General features: G+C 35.2%; 4 protein-coding genes and 1 pseudogene across 5 annotated transcripts; all 5 read left to right on the top strand.

The window, feature by feature from the left end:
• Nucleotides 1–621: 621 nt before the first annotated feature.
• LOC145617103 (quinone-oxidoreductase homolog, chloroplastic-like) lies at nucleotides 622–3,305 on the top strand. The gene is made up of 4 exons (XM_081671793.1): nucleotides 622–805; nucleotides 1,586–1,727; nucleotides 2,267–2,358; nucleotides 2,476–3,305. Exons 1-4 carry the CDS (start codon nucleotides 740–742, stop codon nucleotides 3,160–3,162), a joined length of 987 nt encoding a protein of 328 aa, XP_081527919.1. The 5' UTR covers nucleotides 622–739; the 3' UTR covers nucleotides 3,163–3,305.
• Nucleotides 3,306–3,427: 122 nt separating this feature from the next.
• LOC145617093 (quinone-oxidoreductase homolog, chloroplastic-like) lies at nucleotides 3,428–7,245 on the top strand. The gene is made up of 4 exons (XM_081671786.1): nucleotides 3,428–3,865; nucleotides 5,004–5,145; nucleotides 6,023–6,114; nucleotides 6,297–7,245. Exons 1-4 carry the CDS (start codon nucleotides 3,800–3,802, stop codon nucleotides 6,984–6,986), a joined length of 990 nt encoding a protein of 329 aa, XP_081527912.1. The 5' UTR covers nucleotides 3,428–3,799; the 3' UTR covers nucleotides 6,987–7,245.
• A 396-nt stretch (nucleotides 7,246–7,641) lies between these two features.
• LOC145617088 (quinone-oxidoreductase homolog, chloroplastic-like) lies at nucleotides 7,642–10,486 on the top strand (annotated as a pseudogene). The gene is made up of 4 exons (XR_014107682.1): nucleotides 7,642–7,852; nucleotides 8,672–8,813; nucleotides 9,280–9,371; nucleotides 9,501–10,486. The product of XR_014107682.1 is annotated as a quinone-oxidoreductase homolog, chloroplastic-like (transcript).
• A 506-nt stretch (nucleotides 10,487–10,992) lies between these two features.
• Nucleotides 10,993–13,881, top strand: LOC145617077 (quinone-oxidoreductase homolog, chloroplastic-like). Its single transcript, XM_081671774.1, has 4 exons — nucleotides 10,993–11,125; nucleotides 11,808–11,949; nucleotides 12,673–12,764; nucleotides 12,946–13,881. The coding sequence occupies exons 1-4, from the start codon at nucleotides 11,009–11,011 to the stop codon at nucleotides 13,633–13,635; spliced, it is 1,041 nt and encodes a 346-aa protein (XP_081527900.1). The 5' UTR covers nucleotides 10,993–11,008; the 3' UTR covers nucleotides 13,636–13,881.
• A 2,454-nt stretch (nucleotides 13,882–16,335) lies between these two features.
• On the top strand, nucleotides 16,336–19,825 carry LOC145617067 (quinone-oxidoreductase homolog, chloroplastic-like). The gene is made up of 4 exons (XM_081671765.1): nucleotides 16,336–16,587; nucleotides 17,811–17,952; nucleotides 18,610–18,701; nucleotides 18,879–19,825. Exons 1-4 carry the CDS (start codon nucleotides 16,522–16,524, stop codon nucleotides 19,566–19,568), a joined length of 990 nt encoding a protein of 329 aa, XP_081527891.1. The 5' UTR covers nucleotides 16,336–16,521; the 3' UTR covers nucleotides 19,569–19,825.
• Nucleotides 19,826–25,077: the final 5,252 nt, after the last annotated feature.

The following is a 25,077-nucleotide window of genomic DNA, read 5'->3' as shown; positions in this document are numbered from 1 at the left end:
TAAAAAAAAAAAAAAAGAGGAAGTATAAAATTTGTGCTCATATTGCTTAAAAAAAAATTGTGCTCATAAAATGGCTCAAAGTCTTGACACGGTACTGCTCCTAAGAGTCCCAACCCAAAATTGATGGAAGTGATCAAACTCGAATAAACCCAATCTAAACTTGAAATGACCAGATTTCGTGAGTCACTTTAAAATTATAACCTAAACTCTTCTGTAAGACAACTAACCAACCAATTGGCGATTTGGTGCAGTGATAATTAGACCTATACTTGATATGGAGTACTCAGGTTCGATCACAAGTAACAATAATTGAAAGGGGATTAGTACTTAACCACCTTGAAACGAACCCTAAATCGGAATAGAATTTGTTATATGCACATACAACCAATAAAGGGCCTGCTCTCTTCGGTTTGAGTTTAGTTCAGTTCTAAATCAAAAGCCCTAATTCAGATTAATTTTTGTTCTAAATATTGTAAAATAAAAATCAATTATCAAAATCAGTACAAAATAAACATGGATGTACCGAACACTCGGGTATTTGTAAAAGTCTCTCAAATCAAAATAAGCCCAGAAGTCGCAACATCCTGAAACTTCCAATGATTGTCAATGTTCTTCCATGGCGGCAGAGACGACTGACCTCATTAAATTCCATTTTGAAATTTCATATCACAAATTGCACTCATTTGCTGAATAAATACCACAACTCCCCAATTAATCCTCTTCCAAGTGCAGTGGAGCAATGGCACCCAAATTAATGAATGCTATTCAGTATTTTGGCTATGGTGGTGGAGCTGCTGCATTAAAGGTTTTTTCTCCCCTTTTTTTTTGGGTTTCTTATAGTAATTAATCTTGCAATTCCCTTTATTTCAATGATTTTGCACTTGGGTTTTTATAATACTTTATTATTCTCTGATTTTCTATCTGAGTTTTTAATTGGGTATGTAAGGAGATAAATTGAAGTTGGAATAAAGATGCTAATTTTATGATTTTTAGGACTAGAGAATTATCAAACTACAATTTCATTTGTGTGCTGTATTAATTGAGAGATGATTGAAAAACTTGAAAAACATAGAATATTCTTGGTTGAATACTGCAATGAATATATCACTATTATACACGAAGTATATTGTATTTTGAACATATTATCAATTAGCTATATTAAAGATAAGTGTGATGGTTGTGTTTTGATCTTAGTATACAACATTTGTGATGTAATTTATGTACTTGTATGTAATTATCCTTGAATATTCAATAAAAATAATGGTGCAAACGATTCTTGTTTCTCCTATGAATTGGTCACCCTAGAATAAATGTTGTACAAAACTACAAAGAATAATTTGAAAAGATATGGTTAGGAGTTTTACTGTTTTAGGACTAATGAGTAAAGGATTATTACACTTGTCTGTTCTAATCTTGTTTTTAGACCGAAAATTGCTGAGATATGGGGTTGAAATGTGGTGATTAGAGTTCAGAACAATTGCTACTTCTTTGTTGGGTTGAATCCTTATGATGTACTAGTAGGTTTTTAACTTCTTATACCTGCCTTCAGCAAGTCTTCTCATAAAGGTTGTTATCTATGTTTCAGCGTGTTAAGGTTGCTGTTCCTGATCCAAAGGCTGATGAGGTTCTGTTAAAAGTTGAGGCTGCATCTTTAAATGCATTTGATTGGAAGATACAAGATGGCATACCTCGACCCATATTACCCCGAAAGTTCCCTTATATACCAGGTTTGTCATACTGCATTTTTTCTTAATTTTAGTTCTTCCTTTGAGGTTTAACTTCATGCTGTTAATATTGCATTCTTACTAAGCTGTTAAAATTGTCACCTTCCTGCGCCTCTTGTTTTTTCGTTGAGGGCATTGGCATATTTGTTTTGTTCTTCAACCCCCTTCTCTCCTTTGAGAAAGCTGTAGATTGGGTGGTACTTATTGGTGTCCTCTCTTTGGAGAATGTTATTTACTGACATTTAATGGAGATCTCAAGGTTTAAACCATATAATATAATCTTTTAGTATTGCATAAGTGTCTAAATGTTCAGAGTATAATACCAGATTCAGGATACACTTTTAGTTTTGAATTGCTATATCGTTGTCCTTATCAGTTATCATTATTATTCTCCTGAAATTGCCATGGCCACCCCATTTCTGTAAAATGTTCTCATTGCATGGACTAAACTTTTGCGAAATAATGATTTCTATTAAAGCCAAGATGATAACCTTGCAAGATTCTTCAATTATTGCTGAAGACCACCTCTTTTTTGGGTTCAGGAACTGATGTTGCAGGGGAGGTAGTCCAGGCTGGATCTTCTGTAAAGAAGTTTAAAGTTGGTGACAAGGTCCTGGCCTTGTTTAGCCATGCTGTAAGTTTCTTGCTGAGTTGCTTCTAATATCCTTGTGCTTTTAATTGGAAATATATAGTTTTTTAAACGATGTGGGGAAAACCAAAGTTGTGACTGATTTTTTTTTGCGACTGACAGACTGGGGGTGCACTGGCTGAATATGCCGTGGCAAAGGAGAACATGGCAGTTGCTAGACCCCCAGAATTATCAGTACCCGAAGGCGCTGGCCTACCTCTTGCTGCTCTTACTGCTCATCTAGCACTTACCCATGCAGGCATCAAGTTTGATGGAAGTGGTGAAAGGAAAAACATATTGATCACAGCTGCATCAGGGGGTGTGGGTCACTATGCAGTGCAGATGGCAAAGCTTGGAAACACACATGTAACGGCAACATGTGGGGCCCGTAACCTAGAGTTTGTCAAGGGATTGGGCGCTGATGAAGTTCTTGACTATAAGACCTCAGAAGGAGCTTCCTTGAAAAGCCCTTCAGGAAAGAAATACGACTATGTGATCCATTGTGCTATGGGCATCCCTTGGGCCACATTTGAGCCTAATTTGAGTGCAACTGGTAAGGTGATAGACTTGACTCCTGGCCTTGGTGCGATGATGACATTTGCTATGCAGAAGCTAACATTCTCTAAGAAGCAATTGGTGCCTCTAATTCTGTCTCCAAAGATAGAGAACTTTGAATATGTTGTGAATTTGGCAAAGGAAAGGAAGATTAAAACAGTCATAGACTCGAAACATCCCTGGAGTAAGGCTGAAGATGCTTGGAGTAGGATAATGAGTGGACATGCTACGGGAATGATTATAATAGAGCTTTGAATAGAAAATACGTGTAGACAGATACTATTACTGGCTTAAAGATTTCAGAGCTTTAGGTATGTGATACGAAGTACTTCATACTGCCATACTAGTATATAATCCTCTACTTGGGTTTGTGTGGGTGTCCCATTCCCTCAATAACTTCGATTAGGGTTCTGTAGTTTCATAAGTCACCAGCTCTAGTTCTTTAAGTCTATGTTACGCACATCATTGTTCTAAGTATATATGTAGCAACTTATCAAACTAATAAATGGTTCCCCCCCCCCCCCCCCCCCCCCCCTAATATTCAATTTATTTCTATCATTGAACTAAGATTATTTTTTATTGTAAGATTTGTTTATTGTTAGTATCACCTCCAAAACTGTAAATTGTCGAATAGGCTGACAGTTTCAATTTTGTACAAATGTGGCCATCCTGTAAAATATGTATTCAATCCTTGTCAAATGTCAATAATGTTGAATTAGTGATTTTATATTACGAATACGGTAATTTTATAATAATGTGTTCATATTCAACAATTGTATAAAGGAAAGAAACTCTTCAAAAAATAAGCCAAATACCAAAAACTCAGAAAGGCCTCCTCAAGCTGTGGTAAGAAGACTGAGACTTGAAAGAGGGAGTATCATCTGACACGTAAATGGCTTCCAAACTTATGCACGCGCTTCAATATTCTGGCTATGGTGGTGGAGCTGATGCCTTGAAGGTCCTTTCTTTTCCTGATATTTTTTTTTAAAAAAAGTTGTCATGTAAATTTTAATTTCCATCTATTTTGATTGTTTTTTTTTTGTGTGTGTGTGTGGGGGGGGGGGGGGGGTGTGGGTGGGTTATTAAATGGGTGTTTTACTGTTTTTATAATTTTGTATATATATTTCTTGTAATGTGGCAATTGAAAATGTAAATTTGGGGAATGATAGTATATAGATAAACAAGTTAATGATTTTATATACTGTAAAATGAATAGATTAGAGAAATTAAGTTAGAATAACTAATGGGGTTTTGTTTTCTTTTTATATATTTTTAGTTGTATAATAATTTGACTGTTTGATGGACTTGAAATTTGATTAGAATTTACAAATTCAATTGCTTTAGGAATTGAAAAATAGAGCAAATTAGGAATATAATTCATTGAAAAGGTTGAAGAATGATGTATATTCCATTAGGTTGTGGCTAGGAGCATCTACTAGACTATTATAAACCAAAATTAGTGGCCTCAAATGTTGCTAAAATAATGCTTTTGATTTACCAACCAATATGATGTTTTTGAACTTGCTAATCCTGCATTGGAAGGTTGCCCACCCTGTGGATTGATAATACGGAATTTGGGAAATGTGAAATCAATTACATGAATAATGCTTGTATTTTTAATTTTGTGTTTTGCTCATCCTTAAGATATCTTTAGATAACTTTGAGATCATTGGAACTAAATTTATTAAACTGTTAAGATAATGCTGAAACACATGTGAATTAGTTCATCTTCTAGATCTAGTAAATTTCGTATATATACTGGTTTTGAAAGTTTTTATTGGTGGGAAATTTCAACCTTCCTTTGCCATTTTATTTGATGTTTCATATGATTTTTGTTGAACTTTAGCTTTGCTTATCCAAGTGTACATATCATACTAAGTGAGCTGACTTTTGTAATCATTTACTAGTAGTAAAAAAAGGAGAGATACTTACGAACTTTTGTTCATAGTCTCTAATTTTTTGGTATATGCCGTGTGTTTGAATTATAATGCATTTATTGAGTAGGTAAATGTAACTTAAACAACAAACTGGTGAATTATTCTTGAACCAAATTATGTTATCTTGAAGTCTTCTCATTAGTTTTGTTTATGTTGCAGCATGTTGAGATTACTGTTCCTGATCCAAAGGCTGATGAGGTATTGGTTAAGATTGAGGCAGCAACACTGAATCCGGTTGATTGGAAGATACAAGCGGGTGCTCTACGGCCCTTCTTACCCCGCAAGTTCCCCACGATACCTGGTATGTCATACACTCATACTAGCAATGTTGCTATAGTATTATTTATACTCTTTGCTCGTGGCTTAACTTATTGCAACTAATATTGTATACTCTTCAAACAGCTTGATCTTCATCCTCTGTGTTATTTTAAATTTGTGAACGTGTGATTTTAGAATGCACTTAGCTTTTTTTGTTGAGCATTATGTTTGGGGTTTGTGGATGACACTGCACTAGATGGGTGGATGGCACTGCACCTATGAACCCCAATATTTTGGGTCCATTTAACACTCATCTCCTTGCAGGAGTTTATTTCCCTCCCCACTCCTGCTGATGCATAACCTTCAAAAAGAAAAGTTCAGTTCTTGGTTTTCAGTTTTCACTTGACATGTACGAGTAGATTTGTTTATCCGCTCTCTGCTCTCTTTCCTATGAGAAGACTGTGGATGGTGGTAATCGGTGGCTGGAGTTAACCCCCTCTGTGGTGAATTGTGTTTGAACTTGGAAATGTCAAATGTTTGGAGTAGATCAATGCTAATTTCTTTAGGATGCAGATAATGTTGTTGTATTATACCAGTGTGCTATATCATACATGCTCAAGAGTTGCTGCCCTCTATATTGTTTTATTAAGCTTCTATATCGACATTTTAATTCATTACAGGGTGTACATCAAGTTCGGAATTTGTTATAGCCATTTTTATTCTTCTGGAAGAGCTGTGGCTGTGACCATTTTCCTTAAAATGTTCTCAATGTGTAGTATAAAAAGCATAAGAAGGCATAGTACAAATGGTAGCTTATTGAATTAATGTTTATGATTCTAGCTGATCAATTCTTTGCATGGAAGGTTATTATATCTTGCATGATCCCTTGTATCTAAAGATCGCCTTTTGTGTTGGTTCAGGAACTGATGTTGCTGGGGAGGTAGTCCAAGTTGGATCTGCTGTAAAAAGGTTCAAAACTGGTGATAAGGTCGTGGCCCTTCTTAGCCATGCTGTAAGTTGCTTGCTTCCCCAATCTAATTCTTTCAATCAGAATAGATTTTTTTTGAACTCTATGAGTGAGGGGCATGCCGCACCAGCTATTTTGATCATATTGGCCCTATCCCGTCAAACAAATAAGTGAGCTTTCTGTGGGGAAAAATCAAAATTGTGACTGATTAATATTATGACTGACAGACTGGGGGTGGACTGGCTGAATATGCCGTGGCAAAGGAGAACCTGACTGTTACCAGACCACCAGAAGTATCAGCACCTGAAGGTGCAGCCCTGCCTGTTGCTGCCCTTGCAGCTCACGCAGCTCTTACCCAATTTGCAAACATCAAGCTTGATGGAAGTGGTGAAAGAAAGAACATATTGATCACAGCTGCATCGGGGGGTGTGGGCCACTATGCAGTCCAACTGGCCAAGCTTGGAAACACACATGTTACAGCTACTTGTGGAGCTCGCAACCTAGAATTTGTCAAAGGGTTAGGGGCTGATGAGGTTCTCGACTACAAAACCCCAGAAGGGGCGTCCTTGAATAGTCCATCAGGAACCAAATATGACTACGTGATCCATGGTGCAAGCGGAATCCCTTGGTCCACCTTTGAACCCAATTTGAGTACAACAGGCAAGGTGATAGATTTGACTCCCACCCCAAGTGCATTTATAACTTTTGCTTTGAAGAAGCTAACATTCTCTAAGAAGCAGCTGATTCCTCTTCTTGAGAATCCAAAGATAGAGAACTTTGATTATGTGGTGAATTTGGTGAAGGAAGGGAAGCTGAAAACAGTCATAGACTCGAAACATCCCTTGACGAAAGCTGAAGAAGCTTGGAGTAGGATAATGAGCGGTCATGCTACAGGAAAGGTTATCATAGAGCCGTGAACAGATTATTTTGATGCAGTCATGCAGACACCATAACTTGGTTGACATTATAATGGTATATTTTCTTATATTGTGTTTGCATATATTGAAGTTACACTTCCTAATGAGATGTTATTAGGTTTTGGGCATATAATAATTTCGTCAACCAATTTCTTGGTTATAAACATGTAATTTGTAATCTTGTAAAATTAATCACTTTTTGTGTGTGTTTAATTTGCGTGTGATGAGAGGCGAGGGGGTGTTATCAAACATAATCCACTCTCCAGTTATTGTACTATGACGCATATTTGTAGCAACTTATCAATATGTCATTAGTAAAATTTAATCTTGTATAACTTGTAATTTTGCAACTAGAATCAGTAGCAAGTTTTGTTAGTTTATCATTAGCTGTAAAGGTTGAATAGTATACCAGTATATGATTATCATTGTTACAGCAGATTTTCAAATTTTTTAATTTTTTCAAAGTAATTGCAACTTTTGTTGTTGTTGTTGTTGTTGCTATCTAAGTTGTTGACAATGGGAGGGGAAGGTCCTAATGAATTAAAATCATTTTAATCAAAATATTTGACCCATAGAATTCAATATAAATTTATTTATATATCTGTTAATTATCACCTCCAAAACTTTGAATCATTGAATAGGCTGACATTTTCAATTTCGTACAAATGTGGGCATCCTGTAAACTATGTATTCAATCCTTGTCAAGTGTCAAAAATGTCATCATAGTCATAAACTGATCATACTTATAGATGATTTTATAACGAAAATATACTCTCAAATAAGCACATATTGAAGCACAAATGGCTTCCAAACTTATGCATGCTCTTCAATATTCTGGCTATGGAGGTGGAGCTGATGCTTTAAAGGTCCTTTTTTTTTTTTCTTCTTATTTTATGAACTGAATGTTATCTAAATTTTTATTTCCATCGAATTTGATTGATGTTTTTGGTTGGTTTTTCTATTCTTGATTAATTTGGTTATTTTCTTATTTTGTATATGTATGTTTTGGGCTGCATGCAAATGAGAATATAGATTTGGGGAATGATAGTTAGTATAATAAACACAAACTTGTGGATTTTATATATAGAATAACAAATTAGAGAATTAAGTTATATTCTTTTTTTTTTAATACCAATTAAATTATATTCTTAGTATTATAATCATAATAATTTGACTAGTTGATAGACGTGAAATTTGGAAAGGAAGTATGAATCCAACAGTTATAGAAATGAATATAACAGCGAATTAGGAAGTTAATTGATTGAAAGGGTTGAAGAATGAGAATTATTCCATAAGGTTATGGTTAGGTGTATCTACTGGTCTGTAACAGAGTATAAACTAAAAATATGCAGTCTAATATAATGTTTTAGAAATAATATGAAGATTAGAATCTAATAGTCTCTACTACAGTCAATTTGTTAAGGGTGATCAGTAACACGTCATAGGAATTTGAGTTTTAAACTTGTTAATCCCGCCTTTGGCTGGATGAACACAGAGTATATTTTTTTTAATGTCGATGCAGTTCAAAGATTGAGAGTTTGGAAGTTATGAAATCTGTTTGATGATTTATGCTTGTACTTTCATTTAGGTCTTCTGATTAGGTTGAGGTCTTCTCAACAGGTGAATGATTCATGAACCAAAATGTTATTTTTGAGGTCTTCTGATTAGATTTGTCTGAGTTGCAGCATGTTGAGGTTGGTGTTCCTGGTCCAAAGGCTGATGAGGTATTGGTTAAGATTGAGGCAGCAACGCTGAATCCAATTGATTAGAAGATACAGAATGGTATTCTTCGGCCCTTCTTACCACGCAAGTTCCCCACAATACCTGGTATGTCATACTCTCATACTGGCGATGCTGCTGTGGTTTATTTACTCTGTTTACACGAGCAGCTTACTCGTCATCTTCTATGTTTTGTCAAACTTGTAATCATGTGAATTTAGATTGCATTTAGCTCTTCCTTTTGGGAATGAGGTTGAGGGGTGAGTGGAAGGCAGTTAGTTCAACTCTCCTGCTGATGTATTCACTTCATAAAGAAAAGTGCAGTTCTTGGTTTTCACTTATGTACCTCAAGTTTGACAGAACACGGAAGATTTGATACTATCATTGTTTTTCTTTTAGAAGTGTCGTAGCTGCAACCATTTTCCTTTAATTAATCTCAATATGTAGCGTAAAAGCTTAAAGGCATAGTAAATTAGTGATATTTACTCTAGCTGGCAATTCTTTGCATGGACGGCAGTGATTATGCCTTGCATGATCCCTCTTCAGCTTAAGAACATTTTTCACGTTGGTTCAGGAACTGATGTTGCTGGGGAGGTAGTTCAGATCGGGTCTGCTGTAAAAAGGTTCAAAACTGGTGACAAGGTCGTGGCCTTTCTTAGCTACGCTGTAAGCTTCTTGCTTTCCCATTCTCATTCTTAGCTATCTCAGTCACCTGCTATTTTGACTGAGGCCTATCTCATAAAACAATTAAATCAGCTTTCTGTGGGTGTGATTGATTTATATTACAACTGACAGACTGGGGGTGCACTGGCTGAATACGCCGTGGCAAAGGAGAATCTGACAGTTACCAGACCACCAGAAGTATCAGCACTTGAAGTTGCAGCCCTACCTGTTGCTGCCCTTGCTGCACACCAAGCTCTTACCCAATTTGCAAATATCAAGCTTGATGGAAGTGGTGAAAGAAAGAACATATTGATCACAGCTGCATCCGGGGGAGTGGGCCACTATGCAGTCCAACTGGCCAAGCTTGGAAACACACATGTCACAGCTACATGTGGAGCTCGCAACCTAGAATTTGTCAAAGGCTTAGGGGCTGATGAGGTTCTCGACTACAAAACCCCAGAAGGGGTGTCCTTGAACAGTCCTTCAGGGACAAAATATGACTACGTGATCCATGGTGCAAGCGGAATTCCTTGGTCCACCTTTGAACCCAATTTAAGTGCAACAAGTATGGTGATAGATTTGACTCCGACCTCAAGTGCAATGATGACTTTTGCTTTGAAGAAGCTGACATTCTCTAAGAAGCAGCTGGTTCCTCTGCTTGGGAATCCAAAGACAGAGAACTTTGATTATGTGGTGAATTTGGTGAAGGAAGGGAAGCTAAAAACAGTCATAGACTCGAAACATCCCTTGACGAAAGCTGAAGAAGCTTGGAGTAGGATAATGAGCGGTCATGCTACAGGAAAGGTTATCATAGAGCCTTGAACAGATTACATTGATGCAGTCATGCAGACACCATAACTTGCTTGACAGTATAATGGTATATAACTATATTTGCTTATATTGTGTAAGTATGTATTGAAGTCACACTTCCTAATGAGAAGTTGTTAGGTTTTGGGCATAGAATATAATCGTGAGCCAATTTCTTGGTTATAAACATGTAAATTGTAATCTTGTAAAATTAAAACACTTTTTGTGTTTATTTATTTTTTTTTTTTTATTTATTTATTTTTTTTTTTTTTTTTTTTGGTGTTTAGAGAGCCACAAGGGCAGGTGATGAGAATCGATCTCGAGATCTTTGGAACCGGGAGGGGAGTTCTAACCACTTGAGCTATCCCTCACTCTCTGTGTGTTTAATTTGTGGGTGATGAGAGGCAAGAAGGTGTAAATGTGTAATTAAACATAATCCACTCACTAGCATCTCCTAGTATTTGGTTAAGCTCTCGTTTGTGTTTCTTGTTAACCTTATCAGTAATATTGTTTATAGGCAAAACTAGCTAAAATTGTGTTATCAAAATAAGATTCAATGCATTCTAAGGCCTAAATAATTTCGGACCTAAATTTCAAATCCCGTCTTCCGTTATTTTTAAAGTTGAACCGTTTTATTTGAAGTGGTCAACCACTCAGCCGCAACAAAAAGGTGCCGATTTATTTATTTTAATACTTAAACATAATTTGAAATTCGTGTAGACCACGCATTCCATTATCAAATATTCAAATGCCAATAGTGTTCATATCATATTCATCGATAGTGATTTTGTAACGAAAAGAAACTCCCCCAAAAAAAACACTATGAAAGTCAAATGACAAATACCAAAAAACTCAGAATGACAAAAGTATCATCTGACGTGCAAATGGCTTCCAAACTTATGCACGCCCTTCAATATTCAGGCTATGGTGGTGGAGCTGATGCCTTGAAGGTACTTGACCGTCTTTTATTAAGAATATATAAGGAAAAATATATTTATGTGAGATCTTTTTTAATCCGTCTCAATGAGTGCTATCATGGTATATAACTTTTATAATTTTTAATTGTGGAGAATTAAAGTCATTGGTCGTTAAAGGTTTGCATTGACAAGCGTGATAAAAGAAACAGGTAAAAATGTACAGAAGTAGTATATGGCAATTAATTAAATTTTGATAGATCAATAGAATTTATTCGAGGTTTTATGGCAATTAATTAAACTGTTAAGATAGTGCTGAAACAAATGTGATTTAGTTCATCATCTGGACTAAGTCCATATCTTATATGTGCTGGTTGTCTGGCCTCTGTCCCCCGTCCTTTGGAATTGAAAGTTTTGCTTTTATTGGTTGGAAATTTCGACCTTACTTTGCCGTTTCAATTTATGTTTCATATGTTTTTGTTGAACTTTAGTTCTGCCTATCCAAGTGTACATATCATACTACGTAAATCAGTTAGGGAAAAAAAAGGAGAGTATAATGTTATTTACTTTTGAACTTTTGTTTCAAAAAAAAAATCTATTGGTAAATGCAGTGTGCTTAAAATTATGATGTATTTATTGAGTAGGTAAACAGATGAATAATTCTTAAACCAAAATGTTATCTTGGAGTCTTCTGATCATTAGTTTTGTTATGTTGCAGCATGTTGAGGTTGGTGTTCCTGATCCAAAAGCTGATGAGGTATTGCTCAAGATTGAGGCAGTAACTCTAAATCCAATTGATTGGAAGATACAGGCAGGTGCTCTACGGCCCTTCTTACCCCGCAAGTTCCCCACAATACCTGGTATGTGTAATAGACTAACCTAAGGAGGTATAGTATGCGTATTCTAGTAATATTATTTTACTAGGTTAATATTCCTTACTCCTTGGTATAAATAGAGAGGGAGGGAAAGAAAATGGTAGGCAGAAATTTGTATTGGGAAACCTAGAGAGTCATGGCCTCGAGCCATATTTAGAGAGTGATAGACTCAAACTATTTTGAGAATGATAGCCTAAAGCTATTAACCTATCTTTTGTAAACCTTTTGCCATTGTCAGTCAATATTGCAATGGTGGTAATCAGTGTAAGTTTCTCTTTTCTGTGAGAAGATTGTGGATGGTGGTAATCGGTGTTGGAACTTTGAAATCTCGAATGTTTGAAGCAAATCAATGCTATTTTATTTAGGAAGCAGATCAATGCTATTTTATTTAGGATGCAGATAATGCTGTTATATTATACCAGTGTGTTATATCATATATGCTGAAGAATTAACTCTCTTTATATTATTGTATGAAGTTGTTATGTCGACATTTTAATTTATTACAGGGTGTACATCATGTTCAGAATTGTTCTTACCATTTTTATTCTTCTGGAAGGGCTGTGGCTGCGACAATTTTCCTTAAAATGTTCTCAGTGTGTAGCTTGTGAAATTAATGTTTATGATTCTAGTTGGTCAATTCTTTGCATGGAAGATGATTTATCTTGCCTATTTTTTTGTAGCTAAAGGCCGCCTTTTGTGTTGGTTCAGGAACTGATGTTGCTGGGGAGGTAGTCCAGGCTGGATCTGCTGTAAAGAGGTTCAAAACTGGTGACAAGGTCGTGGCCATTCTTAGCCATGCTGTAAGTTGCTTGCTTCCCCAATCTAATTCTTTTAATCAGAATAGATTTGTAGAACTCTGTATGAGTGAGGAGCATGCCGCACCTGTTCTTTTGATTATAGAGGTTCTATCTTGTCAAACAAATAAGTGAGCTTTCTGTGGGAGAAATCAAAGTTGTGACTGATTAATATGTTGACTGACAGACTGGAGGTGCACTGGCTGAATACGCCGTGGCAAAGGAGAACCTGACTTTTACCAGACCACCAGAAGTATCAGCACCTGACGGTGCAGCCTTACCTGTTGCTGCCCTTACTGCTCACCAAGCTCTCATCCAGTCTGCAAACATCAAGCTTGATGGAAGTGGTGAAAGAAAGAACATATTGATCACAGCTGCATCAGGGGGTGTGGGTCACTATGCAGTCCAACTGGCAAAGATGGGAAACATGCATGTAACGGCAACATGTGGAGCTCGCAACCTAGACTTTGTCAAGGGCTTAGGGGCCGATGAGGTTCTTGACTACAAAACTCCGGAAGGGATGTCCTTAAATAGTCCGTCAGGAAAGAAATATGACTATGTGATCCATGGTGCAAGCGGAATCCCTTGGTCCACCTTCGAACCCAATTTGAGTGCAACAGGCAAGGTGATAGATTTAACTTTCACCCGAAGTGCAATGATCACTTCTGCTTTGAAGAAGCTGACATTCTCTAAGAAGCAGCTGGTTCCTCTGCTTTTGGTTCCAAAGACAGAAAACTTTGATTATGTGGTGAATTTGGTGAAAGAAAGAAAGCTTAAAACAGTTATAGACTCGAAACATCCCTTGAAGAACGCTGAAGAAGCTTGGAGTAGGATAATGAGCGGTCATGCTACAGGAAAGGTTGTCATAGAGCCTTGAACAGATTATATTGATGCAGACACTGCAAATTGGTTGATAGTAATAAACATATAAGTTCATAATTATACAGTGTTTGTAAATATTAAAGGTATACATCCTAAATGGAGAAGTTATTAGGTGCTGGCATGTAATACTTTCGGCTTCAACCAATTTCTTGATTATAAACATGTAAAATATAATCTTGTAAAGTTACTCTCTTTATGTGTGATTAGAGGCAAGGAGGGTGTGTTAGTTGTTAAACATAATCTACTCCTGTAGTACTTATTGTTTGTGTTTCTTACTTTCTTGTTAACTTCACTAGTAGTTTATATGTGAAATTCATTTCTTGTAACATGAAGTTATTAATCATGGAAATAATAGGATCAATTTTAGTCCTTTTGTCTTCAACTTGGGTGGTTTTGAGCTCTATCTTAGATAAAGATCTTCTTGGTTTGCTGGTTAGGATAAATGAGTTTTGGAGGGGAATCAGGGGTTTGATTTCCATGGCCTCAAAATTATTGAGTTACCCTTTGCCACCAGCCGTTGTACCCCATGTGTTTAATTTTTTGCACAGAAAACTACTTGGTATGAGTCAATAAACACCTCCAATAGACCAAAATAATCACTCTTAAGACCGAAACCCAGAGTACTTTGTTTTTTCATTCTCGTTCAAGATATATAGTGCAACTAGGTGCATAGCTGCTATTTGTTTTGGACTTTTGGATGCATAAAGGAGGACTGATTAGTAAATTCACCACTATTTTGTTTTATAGCTGCCATTTACATACCATACACCAATACTTGACCCTTTATTAACATATTTTCACTACTTTCTCATTCTAAAGTATATTGGTTTATGACTTGTTCTACTTAATCAATAACTATATACTAAAAGACACACCAGCAATGACATGTGTCATCTCCTGGTGTGTCCTTGGTTTTTTTTTTTCCTAAAAAAAATCTAATATATATAAATAAATGGAGAGCATTGGGAGCGCCTATATTTTCGACCAATTAAAAATTAGATATCTATTTTATTTTAGAATTAAAAAAATCACTCGCCACTTAAACAAAAGTGACGAATGAAATTTTAAAATTTTTCCACGTAGGTAAAAACGACGAATAGTAATTTATTAAGATTTTAATTATTTAAGAACACTAAATTTTATCATTTTTATTTGTTACAAAACTAACAATTATCTTTAGATATTAGGATTTATATTATTTAAAAAACTAAAAATTATATTTTTATATTTAAAAAATATAAATTATCATTTGATGTTAATGGTTTTTTTGTAAATATTTGATGATATGATAGTTTCATACAGAATTTTAAAACTTATAATGCAAGAAAAAAAAATTAAGAGATCACCAAAAAAATATTTATATACAAAATGTATATAAAAATTCGTGTATCGCACGCCACATAAGCAAAAGTAATATTTCGACCAATGAAAAATTAGATTTATATATTAATTTAGAATTTAAATTTTCATCGCTATTTTGAAAAAATTAACAAATGAAATTTGAGAATTGAAAACAAAAAAAAATAGTAATTTAAGATTTAAATTATGAAAAAAGAAAAAATTATCTTTTTTATTATTTTTTACATTAGGATTTATATTATTTTAACAAATAATTAGAAATTAAAAAATATATTTTGATTTAATGATTTTATCTAACTATCCGATGAATGAGATAATATTTATTTCAATTTATAAATTCAAGTTCTATATACGTAAAATTTGAATAGGAATAATTTAAAACTTAACAAAATATTTTACCTTAAATTAATGTTAAAATAATAGAATAGAAAATTAAAACAAAAAATATTAAGAAATTACAAAAAAAATGTACAAAATGAAATATTTAAAAACCGTGCATCGCACGGGCTTACATCTAGTTATTTAATAAGAAACAAATCTTTACATATATAATATTATATCGTAATGATTACTTATGGTGTTTAATAGAAGATTTGATGTATCACTTCCTTTCAAAATAAACATATTGACAATTATAAACTTAAGCAATAAAATAAAAAAATTAAAGTCTTAACATAACTTATGACATATGGAGTTTTTTTTTTTTTTTTTGGCAAGACATATATTATATTATTATGTACAGTACTACATTTATTACAACAGTACAAGATCATATAATTTTTTTTCTTCTTGAATTTATTTATTTTAAAAAATTATATAATAGAAGCTACAACTTTTAAAAAAGAAATACGAATATCAAATCAACAAAGATACTTTTGTTATTTCCTTGAATTATTTATGATTAAAATTTTAATCAATTAATAATCTATAATTAACTATGGACACTTCAGTTTCACTTGCCAAGAGCGACACACATTTATTATTCTTAGTGTGATTTTTTTTTTTTACCATTTTTTTCTTGTTCTTCTTCAATTGATATGAATATAACATATGAAAGTCGAATATTTAATATAATATTCTTTTGAAAAATAGTAATTGAAAATTATCGTGCATGGCACGGGCCTAATCTAGTTTCTTACATAAATTACACCTAATTTTCTATTTTCTCAAATTCGCTTATACAATCAACGATCAGTGAAGAATCTACCAACCAATTCCGAATTCGGATCATAAAATTTTGACCGGACACCCGATATACTTACCCCTAATAGCTACTACCGAAATTTGCTCTCCATTTTGAGTACCACCCCCAAACCTTTAATCGACAAGGTGGTAACATCCACGATTTTGTACAAATGTGGCCATCCTACAGACCACGCATTCCTTGTCAAATGCGAATAATGTGAATATATGTGATCACATTCATCGACGAAAAGAAACTCTCCCAAAAAATAAGCCAAATACCAAAGAACAAAGAACACTGAGACGTGAAAGAGAGAGTCATCTGACATCTGAATCTCAAATGGCTTCCAAACTTATGCACGCGCTTCAATATTCTGGCTATGGCGGTGGAGCTAATGCCTTGAAGGTCCCTTTTAATTTCCATCGAATTTGATTGTTTTTTGGTTGGTATTAATTGGGTATTTTTAAAATTTTGTTTATGTATTTCTAGCAATGCATGGCAATTGAAATTTTGGAATGGTAGTATATTGTATATACAGTAATACCCAAGTTGTTGATTTTATATTTCGTATATAAAATGAATATATTAGTGAAATTAAGGTAGATTAACAAATTGGGTTTTGTTTTCTTTTTATATATTTTTAGTTGTGTAATAATTTAAATGTTTGATGGACTTCAAATTTGATTATGATGTGTAAGTTCAATTGCTTTAGGAATTGAAAAATAGAGGAAATTAGTAATATAATTGATTGAAAAGGTTGAAGATTGCTGTATATACTGAGTAATATATTATAAACTAAATTTTGGGACCAAATGTTGATAAAATAAGACATCTAATTTACCAACTACAATATGAAGTTTTCAATTTGAAGATTAGTGATTCTCTCTTCTAGAGTCAATTGATTAAGGGTATTCGTAGGATTTTAAGTTTTGAACTTGCTAATCCCGGCATTGGAAGGATGCACACCGAGTGGTTTTGGTTGATGCTGTTTGAAGATACAGAATTTGGGAGTTGTGAAATTTATTACATGAACAATGCTTGTATTTTAATTTTATGTTTTGCTCATACTAAGATATCTTTAGGTAACTTTGAGATCATTGGAACTAAATTTAGACAGATCAGTATACTTTTATTCGAGGTTCTATGGTCATTGATTAAAGTGTTACGATTGTGCTGAAACGCATTTGAGTTAGTTCATCTTTTGGATCTACTCCATTTCGTATACATGCTGTTTGTCTGTCCTCTGTGCTCTGTCCCCCATCCTTGGATTTGAAAGTTTGAAACTCTTGCTTTTATTGGTTGGAACTTGGAAATTTCGACCTTCCTTTCCCATTTCATATGATGTTTCGTATGTTTTTTGTTGAACCTTAGCTCTGCTTATTTAAGTGTACATATCTTACTAAGTGAGCTAACGTTTGTAATCAGCTAGGGAAAAAAAAGGGGGAGTATAATGTTATTTACTTTCGAACTTTTGTTCAGAGTCCCTAATTAATTGATGTATACCATATGTTTAAAACTATGATGCATTCATTCCATAGGTAAAAGTAACTTAAACAAGAAACAGGTGAATAATTCTTGAACCAAAATGTTATCTTCATGCGTTCTCATTAGTTTTGTTTATGTTGCAGCATGTTGAGGTTGGTGTTCCTGATCCAAAGGCTGATGAGGTATTGGTTAAGATTGAGGCAGCAACTCTGAATCCAATTGATTGGAAGATACAGACGGGTGTTCTACGGCCCTTCTTACCCCGCAAATTCCCCACAATACCTGGTATGCCATACACTCATACTGGCAATACTGCTGTAGTTTTATTTACACTCTTTGCTCGAGTCCTTAACTATTGTAACTAATACTGTATACTCTTCAAGCAGCTTGATAGTCATCTTCTGTGTTATGACAACTGTGTGAATGTGTGATTTTGGAATGTACTTAGCTTTTCTTGTTGAGCATGAGGTTTGGGGTGGGTGGGTGGCACTGCACCTATGAATCCCAATATTGTGGGTCCATTTAACACTCATCTCGTGCAGGAGTTTATCCCCCTATCCCCTCCTGCTGATGCATAACCATCAAAAGTTTAGTTCTTGGTTTTCACTTGACATATATGAGTAGTTTTGTTTATCCACCCTCTGCCCTCTTTCGTGTGAGAAGACTGTGGATGGTGGTAATCTGTGGCAGAAGTTAAACCTCTCTGTGGTGAACTGTGTTGGAACTTGGAAATCTCACTATTTGATTATTGTATGATGCAGATAACGCTGTTGTACAAAAATGTGTAATGCTCTTAATGTAATGTAAAATCTTAAGAAAGCATAGTACAAATGGTTTGTTAGATTAATAATTTTGATTCTATCTAGGCAATTCTTTGCATGGAAAATGATTATATTTTGCATTATACCTATGTAGCTAAAAATCTTTTTTGTGTTGGTTCAGGAACTGATGTTGCTGGGGAGGTAGTCCGGGCTGGATCTTCTGTTAAGAGGTTCAAAACTGGTGACAAGGTTGTGGCCATTCTTAGCCATGCTGTAAGTTGCTTGCTTCCCAAATCTAATTCTTTTAGTAGATATTTTTTTAACTGTGTATGAGTGAGGGGTATGCCGCACCTGCTATTTTGATCACAGAGGCCCTATCTCATGAAACCAATAAGTGAGTTTTCTGTGAGGAAAACCAAAATTGTGACTGATTAATGTTATGATTGACAGACTGGAGGGGCACTGGCTGAATACGCCGTGGCAAAGGAGAACCTGACAGTTTCCAGACCACCAGAAGTATCAGCACCTGATGGTGCAGCCCTACCTGTTGCTTCCCTTACTGCTCACCAAGCTCTCACCCAGTCTGCAAACATCAAGCTTGATGGAAGTGGTGAAAGAAAGAACATATTGATCACAGCTGCATCAGGGGGTGTAGGCCACTATGCAGTCCAACTGGCAAAGATGGGAAATACACATGTTACAGCTACATGTGGAGCTCGCAACCTGGACTTTGTCAAGGGCTTAGGGGCCGATGAGGTTCTCGACTACAAGACCCCGGAAGGGGCGTCCTTAAATAGTCCATCAGGAAAGAAATATGACTATGTGATCCATGGTGCGAGCGGAATCCCTTGGTCCACCTTTGAACCCAATTTGAGTGCAACTGGTAAGGTTATAGATTTGACTCCCACCCCAAGTGCAATGATGACTTTTGCTTTGAAGAAGCTGACATTCTCTAAGAAGCAGCTGGTTCCCCTGCTTTTGATTCCAAAGACAGAAAACTTTGATTATGTGGTGAATTTGGTGAAGGAAGGAAAGCTTAAAACAGTCATAGACTCGAAACATCCCTTGAAGAAAGCTGAAGAAGCTTGGAGTAGGATAATGAGTGGTCATGCTACTGGGAAGATTATCATAGAGCCTTGAATAGAATTTATTGATGCAGACAATATAGCTTGCTTGACTGTAATAAACATGTAAGTTTATGATGGTATATTTAAACATGTAAGTTTATGATGGTATATTTTTTTTATTTATACTCCGAAATTTGTTTATAAACATAAAAGTTATAGGAATACTTCCTAATGGAGAAGTTATTAGGTTTTGTGTATATACTATTTTTGTCAACTTAGGGCCTGTTCTCTTACGTTGAAATTCAATTCAGTTCAGCTCATCTTAGTTCAGTTCAGCTCCTAATTTCCTTCTCTTATAAAATATTCAGTTCAGCTCAGTTCAGTCAATGAAAACAGGCCCTTATTTCTTCGTTATAAACTTGTATGTTGTAATCCTGTATGATTAACCTCCTTTTGAGTTTGATGAGAGCCTGAGCGGCAAGGAGACAAAAACAAGTATATGGTGTATGGTGGTTGTATCCACGCCATGGGATGTTGAGATGGTCTCAATATGAGGTTGCTGACGAAGTTTCCCTAGATTTTGTTATGCTTTACAGCAAATTCAAAGGAGGAGAAGCATAGCAGTGGAGACATTTCAATCGGGCTTCCGCCCATCTCAAGTACGTTCAATCACTTTTCTTTGATTTTTCAAGATTAAAAGACAACTCCTACAACTCTTTAAAAAAACACTCTGTTATAATAAATAAAACACTCATGAAAATTAAGGGCATGTTCTCATTGACTGAACTCAGCTGAACTGAAATGAACTGAACTGAACTGAATTGAGCTGAGCTGAACTGAATTGAATTGAGCTGAACTGAACTGAACTGAACTGAATATTTTATAAGAGAAGGTAATTAGGAGCTGAACTAAACTGAGCTGAACTGAGCTGAGCTGAGCTGAACTGAATTTCAACGTAAAAAAACAGGCCCTAATTAGAAAAAAAAATAACAAAAATCAAAGTGAATAATGCTAATAATGCTTCAAGTCATTAGAAGTACTCCGTGAAAGAAAAAAGAAAAAACCCGGAGAAAGTACTATAATCAAGATTTATGCATCTCTACCAAAAACCTTGCTATGGCTCCTTCAATTGTGCACCATAGAAATCTGAACTCAGGGTTACTCTTTTGATGGTTTGTCTGCCAAACACGTCAACTTCTCCTTCATGTCTTTATTTCCCAGCGTAACTTCAAAATCTTCTATGTTATGCCACCAATATTTAATTGCTGCTCACAACAAGATTCATTTCGAGGTTTCGTGTCTGCTAATTTTCCACACAGGTACTGAAAACCAAAAACAGAAACACATGCATATATAGTTGATAGTTATAACAAGTTCTCAACTATTTCAGAAACTACTTAATCCGTTTAGACAGTTGAATACACTTGGATAGGAATGAATCGGCGTACCTTGAGAACATTATAACAGTAATAACTTCGTAAAGTCAAGGTATTTGGATAGGTAGCCCAAAAAAGACCATCCAGAAAAGCTACTAGATGGCCTTTATCTGCCATTTTATCATTTGCAATATCCAGTTCTAGGTGGACATGTTTAAGTTGGGAAATCGGAGTTGCTTCAAATTCATCTAGAACAAATTTAACCTTGCAAAAGAAAACATACAGTACAATGAATAATGTTTTTCTTACACATATTTTGCAAAAGCTCAGAAAAACAAAGATTGTTGCACATACCATCTTTAGGCAAATCCTAAGAGAGAGCCAAATACTTCTATGAAGTTCTTTAAGCTGATGAACCACGACGTGTCAAGATCACTACACACATAAATATCGAATCTATACCACAAGGCAGTCGGAAGGTTAACAGAAATAACCTTTGGGAAGTTATTACCATGGACATAATATTGAAAACTCCTTAGTTTTGGACAGTTGATATAAACCTCCTCTGAAACAGTACCATAAAACATGAAATACCTCAGGTTTGGACAGTCTACATAAAGCTTCTGAAGAACTGATTTATTATTAAATATATGTAAACTCCTTAGATGATAATTAGTAGTAACTTTAAACCAATCTACACCTTCAAAACTTGAATACGTGCTTTCTCAATAAGTGGAAAAGCTGTTGTAAAGTCTTCAAACAGACTAGGCGCGGTTACAGGGCATTCATACAGGTGGAGTTCCCTGATATTACGACAAGCAGCTGGACTTGTCACCCAATTGTGTCCATAACATCCATAATAAAAATTCTCTAGGTTAGTTTCTGTAGTGTCAACATTATTGAGCAAACCAATTTTGCTTGTAGCTATGGAAACCTTCTTTATCTTAGGAAACTTCGACAGCTTAAGGGCTTCAAACCAAAACGTGCATTTATCAAAATCTATCGACTTAATCCCTGGACAACAACCTGTGATGCAGCTATCCTAGCACAGCAGGATGCAGATAAGACTCATTGGGAGAAGCACAACACTGGAGACATCTCAAATGGGCTTTCCGCCCATCTCAAGTACGTTTCTCACTTTTCTCTGATTTTTTAAGATTAAAAGACAACTCCTTGAACATTTAATGTCAAAATTAAAATCAAAGTGCGGATAATGTGAATAATGCTTAAAGTCGATACAAGTAAAAATAAATAACTAAATAAACGCTGGAGAAACCGAGAAAGTACTATAATCATGATTCATGCATAATGCATTGCCATCAAAAACCTTGCTAAGGTTTCTTCAATGGTGCACCATTCAAATCTGAAGTCAGAGCTACTCTTTTTGTATTTTGTTTGTGTCATTTCTACCATCTCCACCAAAGACGCCAAGTTCTCTGTCATGTCTTCATTTCCCTGCGTAACTTCAAAATCTTCCATGTTATGCCACCAATATTTATTGCATAATTGCAGCTCACAACAAGATTCATTTCGAGGTTTCATGCCTTCTAATCTTCCACACAAGTACTGAAAAACCACAAAAAGAAACACGATAGTTACAAGAAGTTATCAACTATTTCAAAAACTTTTTAATCTGCTTTTACAGTTGAATACACTCGTATAGGAATGAATCGGCGTACCTTAACAGCATCAAAACAATAAAAACCTTGTATAGTCAAGGTGTTTGGATAGGTAGCCCAAAAGAGACCATCCACAAAAGCCGCTATACGGCCTATATCTTTCCTGTCACTATATAAAATTTCCAGTTCTAGGTGGACATGGTTAAGTTTAAAAATCGGAGTTGCTTCAAATTCATCTAGAACAAATTGAACCTTGCAAAAACAAACACACATACAGTAAATGAATAATGTTTTTCTAACACATATTTTACAAAATTTCAGAAAACAAAGATTGTTGCACCTACCATCTTTAGGCCAACTCTAAGAGATAGCCAAATGCTTTTGTGTGCTCCTATCTGTTCTATGAACTTCTTTAAGCAGATGAACCACGACGTGTCAAGATCACTATCCACATAGAAATCGAATCTATACCATAAGGCAGTCGGAAGGTTAACAGAAACAACCTTTGGAATGTTACCTTTAACATGGGCTGAATATTGAAAACTCCTTAGTTTTGGACAGTTGATATAAACCTCCTCTGAAACAACACCATAAAACCTGAAATACTTCAGGTTTGGACAATCTATATAAAGCTTCTGAAGAATTAGAAAATTATAGTGTATTTGTAAACTCCTTAGATGACTATTAGTAGTAGCTTTGAACCAATCTACACCTTTAAAACTTTCGAGGATACTTGCATTCTCAATAAGGGGAAAAGCTGTTGTAAAGTCTTCAAACAGATTAGGCGCGATTACATGGCAATGATGTAGGTGGAGTTTCTTGATATTAAAACAAGCAGCTGGACTCGTCACCCAATTGTAATCAACACTTTCATAATAAAAATTCTCTAGGTTAGTTTCTGTAGTGTCAACACTGCTGAGAGAACCAAATTCGCCTGCTGTTAGGATGGAAGCCTTCTTCAGCTTAGGAAACTTGGACAGCTTAAGGGTTTTAAACAAAAACGAGCAATAATCAAAATCTATTGACTCAATCCCTGGACAACAACCTCCCAAAGTGGTTAATGATTCTTCACTAAACATAACTTGTTCTAGCCACAGTTGTCGCAGGGTTGTAAACGCGCCTGCAGCTGTTGCAGGGAACTTGCACCATTGAATAGAAAGAGATTCGAGCCAGTTTGAAGCTAGTACAGTTGGGTAGGGAAACTCGTACCATACATCTCCCCACGTCTTTTCCCACTCTGTATACACCGGAGAGTTAATTGTTTGCACGGTAACACACAATTCTTCAACCTTAGTTTTTCCAACCTGACTCATCAACTCGTCTACACTAGAAAACTCGTTGTTTAACACAGCCACATCTAACGATAGTCTTAGTACTGGTGACTTTTGTTGGCTTACTCTTCCTAAGTTATGTACCACAAAATCCACGAATTTGTCCCTTATTTCACACACATCGATTGCATCAGAAGAAAGTAGTAACTGTAAGGCAAAAGAGTTGTGATCATAACTCAAACATGTGTAAATGTTGTAAGAAGTGCATACTCCCTTCCACTCCTTTGACAAAGTACATGCTCGAGCTATGTCTTTAATGCGAATATATGATAGAATGTGGTGGAGGATGTGTTCCGGCAACTGCGAAATCCGATCTACATCTACACATCTACTCTTTCTGAGATAATCCATTCTTCTCACCATATCTATGTAATTTATAAAGAAAACAGCATCATGCTATAATATACATGTAAAAAAACACACACACACAAAAGCTACCAACGAGGCCTTACTTGGCCTAACAGTTAATACTAAGGGTGGTATGTGTACAATAGGTCACGGGTTCAAATCTCCCAAGTAATTTATAATGCCCTAGTGATTCATTAACACCAAGAGAAAAAAGAAAATCATTTAAAGTATAATGCGAGTATTAATGTTTATTAGTTTTTCTTTGGTGTAAATCAATCAGTAGGGCTTTATAAATTACAATCGCAAAGTATAATATAATTAATTCAACCAAAAGATACTTTGAAACGAGAATATAGTATATGCATCTCTAAAACACTAAAATAAACGTATATAATACGGAGTACTGTTTGATGCATGAATATGGAGTAACAATTTATTTAAAACATATACTTGTATATAATTTTTCAAATCTTAAATGCTTAGAGGTAAGAGAAGGGTAACATGAATCAGAATTGAATTATAAAAAATTAATAATACTCCGTAATAAGGATCGTTAAGAAACTTACCTAGAAAATTGAAATTGAAATTTTCTGCTGTAGTGCATTGAACGAGTGAGTAAATTGAGAATTATGGAATATTAGTTTTGTTTCCTCCGTTACTCCGTGTATAATTGAACACTTGATTGCTTAAAGCCTTAAACAGCCAATCCTAGATTTTTTTTTTTTTTTTTTTTTTTTTTGAATATAATTGCAGATTGCTATTGATTCTGATGGGTTGGGCCAGACCCTCCTACCATCGACCAGCCCCACTTCAAACAATTGGGCTTAAACATACGTAGAAAAACAAAATTGGTCTCATACATTTTAGTTTCAAATAATTGTGTGAGAAATATACGTACACATGTCGTG

Source organism: Chenopodium album, chromosome 3 (genome assembly GCF_948465745.1).
Source record: "Chenopodium album chromosome 3, dcCheAlbu1.1, whole genome shotgun sequence".
NCBI lineage: Eukaryota > Viridiplantae > Streptophyta > Magnoliopsida > Caryophyllales > Amaranthaceae > Chenopodium > Chenopodium album.
Note: the sequence above shows the minus strand (reverse complement) of the source record. Positions and strands in the feature narration are given on the sequence as shown.

What these genes read in the sequence shown, in the direction of transcription:
- LOC145617103 (XM_081671793.1), top strand. Translation starts at nt 740, where the DNA reads ATGGCACCCAAATTAATGAATGCTATTCAGTATTTTGGCTATGGTGGT. An exon ending in AAAGTTCCCTTATATACCAG is followed by an intron (nt 1,728 to 2,266) that starts GTTTGTCATACT and finishes TTTTGGGTTCAG; the next exon opens with GAACTGATGTTGCAGGGGAG. An exon ending in TGGCCTTGTTTAGCCATGCT is followed by an intron (nt 2,359 to 2,475) that starts GTAAGTTTCTTG and finishes TGCGACTGACAG; the next exon opens with ACTGGGGGTGCACTGGCTGA.
- LOC145617093 (XM_081671786.1), top strand. Translation starts at nt 3,800, where the DNA reads ATGGCTTCCAAACTTATGCACGCGCTTCAATATTCTGGCTATGGTGGT. An exon ending in GTGGAGCTGATGCCTTGAAG is followed by an intron (nt 3,866 to 5,003) that starts GTCCTTTCTTTT and finishes TTTATGTTGCAG; the next exon opens with CATGTTGAGATTACTGTTCC. An exon ending in TGGCCCTTCTTAGCCATGCT is followed by an intron (nt 6,115 to 6,296) that starts GTAAGTTGCTTG and finishes TATGACTGACAG; the next exon opens with ACTGGGGGTGGACTGGCTGA.
- LOC145617077 (XM_081671774.1), top strand. Translation starts at nt 11,009, where the DNA reads ATGACAAATACCAAAAAACTCAGAATGACAAAAGTATCATCTGACGTG. An exon ending in GTGGAGCTGATGCCTTGAAG is followed by an intron (nt 11,126 to 11,807) that starts GTACTTGACCGT and finishes GTTATGTTGCAG; the next exon opens with CATGTTGAGGTTGGTGTTCC. An exon ending in CAAGTTCCCCACAATACCTG is followed by an intron (nt 11,950 to 12,672) that starts GTATGTGTAATA and finishes GTGTTGGTTCAG; the next exon opens with GAACTGATGTTGCTGGGGAG.
- LOC145617067 (XM_081671765.1), top strand. Translation starts at nt 16,522, where the DNA reads ATGGCTTCCAAACTTATGCACGCGCTTCAATATTCTGGCTATGGCGGT. An exon ending in GTGGAGCTAATGCCTTGAAG is followed by an intron (nt 16,588 to 17,810) that starts GTCCCTTTTAAT and finishes TTTATGTTGCAG; the next exon opens with CATGTTGAGGTTGGTGTTCC. An exon ending in CAAATTCCCCACAATACCTG is followed by an intron (nt 17,953 to 18,609) that starts GTATGCCATACA and finishes GTGTTGGTTCAG; the next exon opens with GAACTGATGTTGCTGGGGAG.